Source organism: Solanum stenotomum, chromosome 7, assembly GCF_019186545.1.
Source record: "Solanum stenotomum isolate F172 chromosome 7, ASM1918654v1, whole genome shotgun sequence".
NCBI classification, from domain to species: Eukaryota; Viridiplantae; Streptophyta; class Magnoliopsida; order Solanales; family Solanaceae; genus Solanum; species Solanum stenotomum.
This window is the reverse complement of record NC_064288.1, coordinates 8,322,530-8,335,535: the sequence shown is the minus strand read 5'-3', so window position 1 is coordinate 8,335,535 and position 13,006 is coordinate 8,322,530. Positions and strand designations below refer to the sequence as shown.

At 32.9% G+C, this 13,006-nt stretch overlaps 2 protein-coding genes across 2 annotated transcripts; both read left to right on the top strand.

The window, feature by feature from the left end:
• Positions 1-4,099: 4,099 nt before the first annotated feature.
• LOC125871812 (heavy metal-associated isoprenylated plant protein 32-like) lies at positions 4,100-6,041 on the top strand. The gene is made up of 4 exons (XM_049552489.1): positions 4,100-4,120; positions 4,567-4,642; positions 5,178-5,538; positions 6,020-6,041. The coding sequence occupies exons 1-4, from the start codon at positions 4,100-4,102 to the stop codon at positions 6,039-6,041; spliced, it is 480 nt and encodes a 159-aa protein (XP_049408446.1).
• Positions 6,042-7,601: 1,560 nt separating this feature from the next.
• LOC125871821 (RNA exonuclease 4-like) lies at positions 7,602-12,846 on the top strand. Its single transcript, XM_049552500.1, has 7 exons — positions 7,602-7,709; positions 8,176-8,327; positions 8,404-8,537; positions 8,652-8,869; positions 8,962-9,168; positions 12,212-12,292; positions 12,515-12,846. The coding sequence occupies exons 1-7, from the start codon at positions 7,660-7,662 to the stop codon at positions 12,801-12,803; spliced, it is 1,131 nt and encodes a 376-aa protein (XP_049408457.1). The 5' UTR covers positions 7,602-7,659; the 3' UTR covers positions 12,804-12,846.
• Positions 12,847-13,006: the final 160 nt, after the last annotated feature.

Here is a 13,006-nt window from a genome sequence, read left to right as displayed (position 1 = left end):
ACCATTTTGACTTCCCAAAATATTTTTAAGATTTCTTGAAACTATAACTCCACATTGATAAGTACACCCCTTTCTTGGTAAAAATACAGCTTTATCAAAAAAGGAATAAACTAATTATGATCCCCAAAAGGTCCACTAAGCTTAAAAAACGGAAAAAAATAAAAGTAATGAATCGTGTGTATTTGAAATTGTTTAGGAGAGAGAATATTTGGTAAATATTAATATCCTAATTATACTCCATATAAAAGGCACGAAATACTAATAGTATGAGAGAGAAAAATCTGTAAAACAAAATTAAAATAAATACAAAAATTAAATGTTTTGTTATGTATGTAATTTAAAAACTTAGTTTGTAATTAAATATAAGTATATTGATATTTTGTTAATAAAAGTCTTAAGTAGTATATTTTTGTAATTTTTCCTATTTGGGAAGGAGTTTGTCTTTTTTTAATTAGTGAGGTGATTTTTTTAAATATTTTTTTTCCATTTTTAGTTTACATTGACAATTTTGTCGTAGTAAAGAAAAAGTGGAATAAAAACTGTTAGTATTGTTCTATTGGATGGTGATTTTCTCATCTTATATTCTTGGGTATTTTTTGAGCTAATTTTTAGAATGACATTTTGTCTTCTTTTGTGGGCTTGTACAATTTTTATTTTGAGTTAATTTTTTTAATATTGAATTGAACTCAAAGTCTATTTCATCTTGGTATTATAATCAGATATACCCAATTTTTATTATTTCACCTAAAGTTTGTCTCATATTATCTTATCCACACATTGGTTGTTAGGCCTAGAGCCATCAAAATGGGTTTAGCCCATGGGCCGGCCCAACCCTACTCATTATTGGGATGGGGTAGGGATAGAATTTTTCAAGCCCATTTAAAACTAGGGCTTATAAGTCCGACCCATATAAGCCCTTGGCCCTTGAGGCTTGATCGGGGTTGGGCTGGGGTCGGTCCATGGGCCAAAACTTTTTATTTAAGAGTAATTTACAATAATCTCACTAGTATATAATCTAATTATTTGAAAACACGCTATGTTGTAATATTATAAATCTTCGTACCCAGATAGTATCTCGAAATATATGGACTCAAAATTGGGTTTATTTTTTCTAGATACATTTTATTCAAGTAGATTCGCATGTATCTAGGATATATATACAAATCTCGTGCCCTCTCCTCCCTCCTATCTTGCTTGTCACTCTCTTATCTCACTCGCATATCCAGTATGCGAGATACATGCTAATTACACTAGATTTTTGTTAGTGTTACTGAAACAACGTCATTGTTTGTCATATTTGATTTGAATCTTGCTTGTCACTCTCTTATCTCACTCGCATATCCAGTATGCGAGATACATGCTAATTACACTAGATTTTTGTTAGTGTTATTGAAACAACATCATTGTTTATCATATTTGATTTGAAAATCTTCTCATTTTTTTGATGTTACAGAATTATAAGTTTGGAACGTAAAAAAAATTAAAAAGAAAAACAGAAGGGCTAGCCCTCCCCAGCCCTTTGCCCTTCTAGGATTGGGTTGGGTTGAACATTTTCAGGCCCTACCAAATGAAGGGCCAGCCCACCCTACCCCTTCAAATTCCTTGGCCCTCGAGGCTTGGGCCCGATGGGGCTGGACCGGCCCTTTTTGACAGCTCTAGTTAGGCCTAAGCATTTGAGAGCATTAGTAATCTAACATGATAGATGGAATATGTTTACTATCTATTTTTACTATTCCCTCTATTCCAACAATTTATGTGGCTCTTTTCATTTTTCGAGTGTCAAACAATTTAAGTTTGATCAGAAATTTGCTCATAAAATCTTCAATTTTTTTGAAATGAAATTTATATATTTGTAAACTATATAAAAAGTACTATAAGTCACAACAACTGATAATTCAAAATGTTTAAAAGATCTATGGAAAATTTATGATCAAAATTAGATTTGTTTGAATCTCGAAATTCGAAAAGTGCCACATAAAATGGGACGAAGGGAGTAGTAATTTATAAGTGTGCAGGTAGCTAATCATCAACATGTCTATTTATGTTGTTGGTTTATCTATAGTTGTTATTTGTTTATTTTCACAGTATATATTTGTAGCTAGCTTATTCCCACATATATTAGTACTTATTAGTAGATAGTTCTTTTTAATAAATTCTAAATGAAATTACGTTATATTTTCTTAATAAATTTTAAATGAAATTAAAGTTACATATTTTTCCACCATCTATATTTCTTACTCATTTTTATTTGTCCATTTAAAGTTTTATACGCCTTTTAAATTAATAATTAATATAAGTATTTTATCACAATAGTCATATTAATTGATATATAACTTTAGACATTGAAAAATAATTTGGGAATATGTAAAGCAGAATGGGTTGTTTATCCAAAGGACAAAGGTAATTTGATTGCAACAATTGTGTTTTTTTTTTTGTTGACGAGAAAAGATTTAAAAATGCTTGAAAATTAGTGTTTCACTGTGAAAATTTGTAATTTAATTTGAAATTATGGTTCAAATTTAAAAAATAACTTGTAACTTGTTTTCTAACTCCCTTTTAAAATAATAGTACATTCAAATATGAATCATATAAAAAAATATAACCAAATATTATTGAGTCCATATATAACACGGATTATCGTCACTTGTATTATCATAAATTGCCATTGAAATTCAAATTATTGTAATATACTATCATATATATTTCCAAAACCAACATTCAAAGATTCTTATATTTTAAGAATACTCATCTTTTTAGATTATTATTTTTTATCACAAAAACAAAAAAAGACAGTGAAACAGAAAGTTTCTTTACAATAAAATAGTATCATTACAACAAATAAAAAATCTTGGAGTAATTATTTAATAATAATAATATAATTATTATATTATATTTAACAACAATAATATATAAATAGTTACAAAATCTATTGTCGTGTGTTTGGTATGGAGGAAACATTTTATGGAAAAGATTTTTCAATTTTTCTATGTTTGGTTGATCAATATGTTCGAAAAACAATTTCGGTAAGAAGACAAGCTCCTTAAAAATTAGGAAAATGACTTCACTAATGGAAGTAGGAAAAACAAGTTGCTTAATATAAATGACGTTTGTCTCCAACTCATCCAATCCTCACACCTTGACCATCCCACCTCCTGCCACCACCAAATCTCCACTCAATTTTGCTAAGTAACATATAAATATTCTTGATATAATATTATCTTGCTAACTTATCAAACACTAAAAAATAAGTTTAAAAAAATCCACTTATTTGACATTTTCTAAAAAAATGTTTAGTACCACAAAAGGGAAAGAAACAAATTCAACTTACAACAATGAATAAATTAATGCGTAATTTTAGGCTTTAATATATGTTACCATCACATACTATTTCTTTATTAATTTATGATAAATAAATATAGATGTACAAAAATATTTTTTAGCAAACAAGTTTAAATTCTCTCTTCCATGATACTTTTGGTAATAATATTAAAAAATCTTTTTTTTTCACATACAAGTTAAAATTCTCTATTTTAAGATAATTTTGGTAAGGATATTAAAAATACCTTTTCTCAGAAAGAAAATGCAAATAATACTTAACTATATTATAAGAAGATGGGATCTATCATATCATATAAACCATATATTATATATGAATAAATCTTTGCTTGATTTTAACTAAATAAATAAAAAATATGGAAATCTTAGAAAATCACTCCTAAATATGACTTCGTAATTAATACTACCTTAATTAGCACCCATCTTCACCGAATGTTTTATTCTCTAATTACTTTTTCCCCCTCATAATTGACTGTTCATTGCAAGGTTAGTTTCTCTAATATTCTTTACAAGTTTGGTCTCCATTTACTCTAATCTATGTACATTCAAGTTATGTAAAAATCATGGTCATTGAGTATTTAGTTTATATAATAATATAATTTTATTTGTGGACAAAAATAATTAAATATTACTAAGTAGTACTTACTAGAATTTTTTTCTCCTTTTGATTTGTTATAAACATTTGGATATAACTTTGATTTTAATTATTTGATCTTTCTTTTTCATTTTATCAGTTGTTTAAACGTTCAAGGAACTAATTTTCATGGAGCCCTTTGCAGACGTGGTAAGTAATAAAAACAAAAATCCTTTGTTTCGTTACTTTTATTTCTCACTCGGTATTCTGTATCTGTTTTGGGATTTGACTAACTCCAGAAGTCTTACTTTAAAGTTCAAGTGTTTTCTACCAAAGACAATTTCATACTTACAGTTTGTTTTACAGTGGTGCAGTAAGAGATTTTGTTAAGGATATCCAAGATTTAATATATATATGTATGAAAAATAATTTTTGACCTATATATTTCGTACAATTTTCTATATACACATAGTATAATTTTTAGGGGAACGCTATATGTGGCTATATATGTCATTCAAGATCTCTGATTACTAAGGAATGAGTATTTACCACTCCACCATCACAACCTTTGTTTTCTTAAACATTTGCATTAACCCTAGGATTGGTTTTGTAAAATTAATTTTAGTGTAATGTTTATTTGTTTTGTATTTTTGTAGAGTTGCATATTGAAAGTGGATGTCCATTGCGATGCGTGCAAGATGAAGATGGTGGAAGTGTTGAGCTCCGTATGCGGTAACATGCTTATATATCACTAATTAATTCCGCACATTATTTAAATAAACGTCGCTTATTTTAGTTTACAGTAAATAAGGGTAAGTAGTCACGACATGTTATTGATATTTATTGAGGAGTTTGATGGAGTTAATTAGTTGATTGAATCCATCTTAAAAAGGAATAAGCAAACAAAGGTGTCTAATTAACGAGTTGAATTATATTTAGTTGACTAAAAATAGGCTGGATTAACAAATGAGATAAGTTATAATAACTTATCGATCTCATGTTTTATTCGAATCAATTTAGGCTAAACAATGAGTTATTGCTTCATCGACCCGGATAAAACTCATTTTTCATTTGCTTGTTGGTTTTAGATAATTTGCTTAATTTCTAAATTAATTGAATTAAATTACATGTAAGTTAGTCCGAACACAATAATTATAAAAAAAATTAATGAAATTTGATATTTTTGTTCATAGCATTTAAGATTGAGAGTTGAATTGTCTTTTCTTACTAGTGAAATATCTTTTTTTTTTTTTGTGTGTATGTGTAGGAGTGTATGCATTGACAATAAATGCAGAAAAAGGAGAAGTAAATGTATGTGGAGAAGTTGATCCAAATTTATTAGTGAAGGCATTAAAAGGAACAGGAAAACATGCAGAAATAGTACATGTAAAGCTCAAGCATCCTTCTCTTACTACTCCCACAACACATTATCGTCCTTCTTATAATGGTTATGGCCATGGCTACCATGGCCTTGGCTACGGCTACGGCCATGGCCACGGCTATGGTTATAGTCGTGGCCATGACTACTATAACACAATGCCAATGAGTCCATACAATTATTCAATGAGAAGATCCATGATGATGGAGCAACCTCACTACTATGGTCATCATGCTTCTTCATATCCTAGGTAATATGTCATCTCATGCTTGATATAATCTAGACATATACTGTGAAAATTGTATACGAGGTGGTTGTTGGGTTGGGAGTATGATTAAAGGCGTGATTGAACTTTATGGTTTGTAACCTTTAGGGGATGTGATTGGTAATTGGTTTTAAATTTAAGTTTTGTACATGTTAAATGAATTTCTTAGTATAAAAACAAAATTTGAATTAAAGTTATTGAATTTGGTCGAACCTATATATAGATTTCTAGCTCTGCCCCCTGTGCTAAGGTGACAGGGTAGCGGGGATGGGGGTTTTGGCATGGGGTGAGTGGGGAGAGGGGTGAAATTGTCATTTTTTTTGTAGGTGTGAAATTATTGTTATGTCAAAGTATGTTTAGGGAATTTTTTTATAAACTTTAATTTGTTCTCTTCCTAGAATGGTATAACACCAAATTCTACACAAATTATACATATTTTGACTGAAAATGCTTGTGTATTTTGCAGGTTTAGGCCATTTTACTACTAATTATTTTATCTATGAGGAAATATGCTGGAATGGATTATGGGCTTATGGCTATTGAAAGATATATTTTAGCAGTTAAATTAATTTATGTGCTAATTAAGCTACTGTTAATGTGGAACTCTATGCTTTAATCTTGACTTATAATGAATTATTAGACGTATCTTTCAGAAGTTAAGGGAAAATGATATTTTTATAGCCTATCCATGTCTACCTATTATGCAATTACGTTTTGTAACTATGGAATTGATGAACTAGGTATTAGATTCTTCAGGAAGAGTTACACCTTAGACTTCTCTTGACCAACCACTAGAGGCAGAGTTAGGTGGGTCTTCTTTGGTTTGGATGAACCCACTAGTTTTTTCGTAGATTCTGTATTTGTATTAGAAATTGAATAAATATATAATATATATGTATATTAACTTGTGAACCCCAACAAAAAGATTGACAACTCAGTGGTAAAGAATGATTGGTGGATTGCCTTTCATACTAGTGTTGTAGGTTCAAACCTTTTTTTTATTTATTCAAAGAAACATATTTTGCAATATTTTTCTCTTCTGTCTTAAAATTTAGAACCCCCAAACTCTTAATTTTGACTCCGCCATTACCAACCACCGCCATCTTGACCAATTACCTCCATCCTTAACGTGCAATTACACTGTTTTCCTTTCTCTTGTCTTGACGAGCCTATACAACTTCGTTAATTTTTTCACAAATGTCCTCTAGTTCCTCATACAAACATTCAAATACTATTATGTTAATCATCGTGATCGTTGTCCTCTCTTCTCACAATCTCATACCTCTCTCCGGGAATGTACAAAATCGAACCGAAAATACAAAATTGCGAATCGAGTTAAATTGGAAAAGAACTCGACTAATAGTTTGGTTTGACTTGGTTTGGTATATGAAAAAAAAAACACGACTATACTTTGATTGATTTGGTTTTAACTAAAAAAAGTTAACCGAGATCAAACCAAACCAACCTGACATTATATTTTATTTTATACGTAAAAGTATTTACTTGGATATAATTTCTAAATATTTCTTATACTTTTTATCCTTTAACATACTATTTCAAGTTTTTGAGACTTACAATTTTGAATGGTCCAATAAATGTTATAGTCTAGTTTTCGCGCAACTTGTAAAGATTATGAAAACTTACCAGTTTAAGAGGAAAAAAATGATGTTTAGTTGAGAAAAGAAAGGGAATTTTTTGTAGAGAGAGCAAAATCGAGCAAACCCGAGAAAGAAGAGAGAGGAGACAATGATTTCTTTTACCGCGTATTAAATATGTTTGAATGTTATTAAGACGCTCCTACAGATCTAATTCTGATTGTAAATGATTAAGATTTAGACCTAAAAATCAGGCATACTAAATGGATTGAACCAACATATGATTACGTGGGCTGAATGAGAATATGATTATAAATGATATGAATACTAAATTATTGGGACTAAATTGTACCTTCTTCCTTTATGGAGGGACCTGCAAATTGCAATTGCATACTCAATTTAGTACCTAGCAAAAAAATGAGAATATTTGTATGCATGATTACTCAATTCATGTCCATTTTTACTTTCTTTAATTCGACTTTCAGTTTCAGCGGAGTTCATTCAAATTTCAATGGAATTCGAACCGTCAGAAGTTCCTCTGCAACCCCTCTCCACTACAAGGTAATTGCAACTGCAATGGAGATACTAATGGGGTTTTTGTTTTTATTTATCAATTTGTTCATATAAGTTAACAATCCACTTTCCTAAAGTCTAAACCCTGTTATTGCGATACTAATAAGTCAAAATAATTTCTTCTTTTTGTCCTTTTCAATAGATGCTTTCACCATTATACTTCGAATTTGTCATTTTTTTTTACAAGTGTGGTGTTCGGGCCAGCTTTCCCACACCTCGACTAGTTTTACCGTATACATGTGGAAAGAATTACCTAGTGTTTTTGTATGTGTTGAGATTTGAACTTGAGACCTCAGGTTCTCAATCCACTTCGTTGGCCACTAGGTCACACACTTGGGTGCTTGAATTTGTTAGTATTTGTTTATGGATGGAAGGAGTAAAGACATAATCTTGTGTAAAATTTTGATTTTCATTTGCCTGAATGTGTTTGCTTATGTTCTGTATGTGATGTCAGGCACAAGTGTTCTGCTTGTTTCAAGCAGTATAAGAAGAAGGAACATCTCATTGAACATATAAAGACCTCTTATCATTCAGTTCATGACCCTAAATGTGGTGTTTGTAACAAGCATTGCAAATCGTTTGAATCACTAAGGGAGCACGTTGCTGGTCAGTTATTGTGCTTAAACTATGAATTTCTTTAGGTGTAAATGCACTCTAAGCTTTCTTTTCACTAAACATTTAGGTCCATTGTCCAAAGTGAAATGTTCAAGCATCTTTGCGGAAAGAGGCTGCATTTTGTGTCTGAAAATCTGCAGCAGTGTGGACTCTCTCAACGAGCATGAGGAAATGTGTCATCTAGCCACTCCTCGACCCATTGTGAGTTGATGACTTTTCTCTCTGGATGCATTCTCAAGAATCAGTCATTCAGTTGCACTTAGATACTCTAGATGTATGTTTAGTTGCTGGAATGTGTATTTATAATTGTTGTAGGATACAGCAGAGATGCTTTATTCAGAAGACGAAGTGGATATAAGTAATGGAATTAGCAGCATAAAAAATCGGGAAGCAGTTGCCATAGATTGTGAAATGGTTGGAGGGGGAAGTGATTGCTCTCTAGACCTTTGTGCAAGGGTATGCCTAGTTGACGAAGATGAGAAGCTTATTTTTCACACTTTTGTTCTACCTCAGATTCCTGTGACTGATTATAGGTATCTGCTGGCAAATTGACATATAAATTTATAGTTTGTGGTGACATTTTTAGCATTGCACCTTTTCATACTTCCTCATCATTGTGTGCCAGGTATGAAATTACTGGTATAACGGAGGTAAATCTACAAGATGCCATGCCTCTGAATGAAGTCCGGGAGAGAATTCTCCAGATTCTTCACAATGGAGAGTCAATTAGTAGAGTAAGATTGGATGGTGGAAGAGCAAAAGTACTTGTTGGCCATAACCTTGAGAAACATCTGGATTGCTTGAAAATGAATTATCCTGATCATCTTTGGAGGTAAGTTTATGTTGTTTTTTCCTTTCTAATAAATGAAAGTCATTTTCTCGGAACCTTGAATCCTGTATTATTATGTCCAGACATGGTCCTGATCTGTATTAGGTGTATTACACCATTCACTGCCATACATTAACATGGACGGCTTGTTTATCCATAATTTGACATAACATGCTTCTTTAAGAGCACCAAAATAGTCAAGTTGCGCGCAATTTGGCGTGGACAACACCGTTCTTAAAAAGAAAAAGAGAAAGGGAGTAGCTTATAATTGACTATTGTTGTGGGTGGAGCATTAATGCTTAAGTTGAAGTAGATTTGTTCTTGATATGGACCTATTAACTCGCTTAATCAGGTACTGATGTCAAGAAGCCTAGTATTTTTTGCGAGGCCCTTGCTGCATGTTTTTTGTTTGCCCACTTAGGTAAGGCGTTAAATGGCCCTCTTTGTGTAATTTCCAACCCCTAAAGTTTTTTCTTGATGTTCCTCTAAATGCTGGTACGTTGATCCTTCTACTTGCTGGGATCAGCCAAATATTTACTCCACCCCAAGTACCATTATACCCACCCCACCCCACCCCACCCCACCCAAGAAGATAAATTTCTGACTCCTCTACATGAACTGGTTTTGAACTCCCACATCTTCAAGTTAGAATCTCTATATAGATAAAAATAAAGTTAAGAGTCTAGCTATTTTTATGCAGAATTTGGTTATATCATGATTTCAATATAAGTAATTATGTCCAGCACCATCCATTTTAATCCTTCTGGCCTAATCCAAGTCCTGTAAAATGATTTTCTCGAGCCTAGGGTCTATCGGAAACAGTCTCTCTACCTCAGAAGCATAGGGGTAAGGTCTGTGTACATCTCCCCTCCCTACACCTCACTTGTGAGAATCTTCTGGATGTTGTAATTGTTAAGAATAGTGAGCAAAAATAGTTAGTTCAATATTCAAAATAGGAAGTGTATAAGTTAGTTAGTTGGTTATATAACTAACTATCTAACTTATACACTTCCTATTTTGAATATTGAACTAACTATTTTTGCTCACTATTCTTAACATGGTATTAGAGCATTCAAGCAAGATATTCATTGCTTTATTCTGGGAAATCCGCAACTCTTCAACTGGCAGAAAGTCAGCTTCAAATAGATTCAAAGAAATGGTACCAAACTCTGAAGATTCTCAAGCACATGCCACTGGAACCAGTTCTGGGTCAGTATTGGTAATCGATCACAATCATCCTTTGTTCTTGCATTCTTCTGATGTGAGTGGAATACAGATTATCTCATTTCAGTTAACTGGGGTGGAAAATTATTCAATCTGGTTTAGATCAATGAAGATTGCATTGCTGGGAAGAAACAAATTGGGAATGGTTGATGGATCTTGTAAGAAAGAAATGTTTCTAGGGCTAGAGTGCAATTGGGAAAGAGTGAATGCTATAGTCTTATCTTGGATCATGAACTCTGTTTCAAAGAGTTTGTTAGGAGGCATAATGTATGCTTCAAGTGCTAAAGTGGTATGGGATGATTTGTTCGAAAGATTCAACAAAGTTAATTGGTCAAGAGCATTTAATCTGCATAAAGAAATTGCAACATTAAGTCAAGGCACCAGTTCTGTGTCTATGTATTATTCTAAACTCAAAGGGCTGTGGGAAGAGTTTGAAGCTCTAGTCCCAATCCCAGGGTGTTCTTGTGAGGGGTCAAAGGAATATGGTGTGCATCATCTAAATCTGAAGTTGTTTCAGTTTCTCATGGGGTTGAATGACTCCTATCTACAAGCAAGAAGTCAAATTCTGATGCTGAAGCCAGTACCGAGTGTTAATCAAGCTTATTCTATGATCTTAAGTGATGAAAGTCAAAGGTCTGTTGTAGCTAATGCAGGAGTGTTGGGTACTTGTCCATCAAGTCTACAAGGGTCTTTTGATGCTGTTATGTACTCAAGGACAAGTGGAACTCAAAATAGATTCAAGAAGGGATATAATCTAGTCTGTGATTTCTGCAAAATTAAAGGACATACAAGGGAAAATTGTTACAAGATGATTGGATATCCACCGGACTTTAAGTTCAAAAAGAAGGGAGTAAGTAATTATGCATATAATGTAACTGGTGAGTCTGAGGATGGTTTAAGGTCAAGGTCTGATGATGGAGTAAGGTCAAATGCAAGTGATGCAGGAAGTGGACAGTTGAGGTGTGATGGAGAGGTTAAACTACCACATCAGAATCAGCTGGAATCCTGTACATTGACTAGAGAGCAGTATAATCAGGTCTTACAATTCCTTGACAAGAAATCAGAAGTTTCACACTGTGTAAATGCAGCAGGTACGAATTCTACTTCAAAAAATCAATAAGAGAGAATTGTGAGAGAACTTCTAACTCTCATAAGTCAGTTTCTTCTATATCAGATTGATTCTTCTTCTTCCTCATCTATTACTTCTTATTCTTCTTCTTCTACTGATTCTCTAGTCCTAATATATATAACCAACTAACTAACTTATACACTTCCTATTTTGAATATTGAACTAACTATTTTTGCTCACTATTCTTAACAGTAGTCACTCAGCATGCTGAATTGCTATGCATCAGTATCAATAGTAGTTTATGTTTCACTTTTATGTGTGGTGAAACCTGTAAAAACAAATTCAAGAAATTTGGATCTAGTAAAAAATGTGTGTATTTGTTAAAATTCAAGGTCGGTACCTAATAAATGTGTTAGCTTAAAAGTCAAGGTTAGAACTTCATAAACTTGTTCATTTAAGTCCTTCCATGATGCCTTGATTTCCTTCCATCAATGGGAGAATATGTGGTCGTCACGGAAAGTTGATCAGCGAGCTTGTGCTGACTTTTCTTGTAATCCATTTTGACAAATTCGAACAGAAGAGAGAAGATAAAAGTAACAATTATCATATCAATTGTTCACGTTCTCTGTATTTTTCAGTCAAGTTGGGTATATGGAAAAGCGATTTCCATATGCCTTGGAGATATTTTCTGCACGAGATGCATCCCCCTATCCATCGCCTGAAATACTCATGTCTTGCTTTCATTCTATGCAGAGATACTGCAACATATCGCCCCCTGATGAAGACCAATTTCGTCAGCCACTCTCTGAAATACCTAACCAAGACTTATCTAGGGCAAGCAACTTGCTCACTCTCATGTTTAGTTTTATTTTATCTTCGTATTTTTGTTGGTCAGGTTTGTCCATTATATTCCCATGGTTCGTTTAACTTTGATATCCCCCTGCTAGCGAAGAAAATGTTCAGTCACTGTTGGTTTCTTGTTTACATGGAGCTTGAACGAGGCAATTTCAGGCACTCTTCCGTGCTATGCTAACTGAAACTTTTGGACCGAAACAGATATGATATTCAAGTTGGTTTCCATGATCCTTACCAAGATTCAGTGTCTGTCATGCGGTTGTACAAGAGGATCCGCTCACAAGACCACCCAATGGAAGGGACTATTAGGGTATCAAATTCACCAGCTCTAAGCTTTAGCAGTAGCTCTGATCCATGGAAATCCATGGCACACGAGAACATGACGCCTAATGAGCTCTTAGAGATATCAAGATCCAACTATAAGTGTTGGTGTCTAGATTCACGGGATGCAGCGCGCGCAGAGGTGAGTGATGGTGATGCTCTTCCCTGAAGAAAAGTTGGCTATCTACACATTTTATTTCTACTTGCTAATATAGAAGTATTTCTTCTTCTTATTAAATAAAGAAGCAGATTCCTCTGATTTACTGTCACATTAGTCACCCTTGTATGTCGCGTTGAAAAGGAGAGTTTTATTGCATATATATATATATATAGCAAACAGTGCAAATGAAAACAAGAGTCATGCGTAGCACG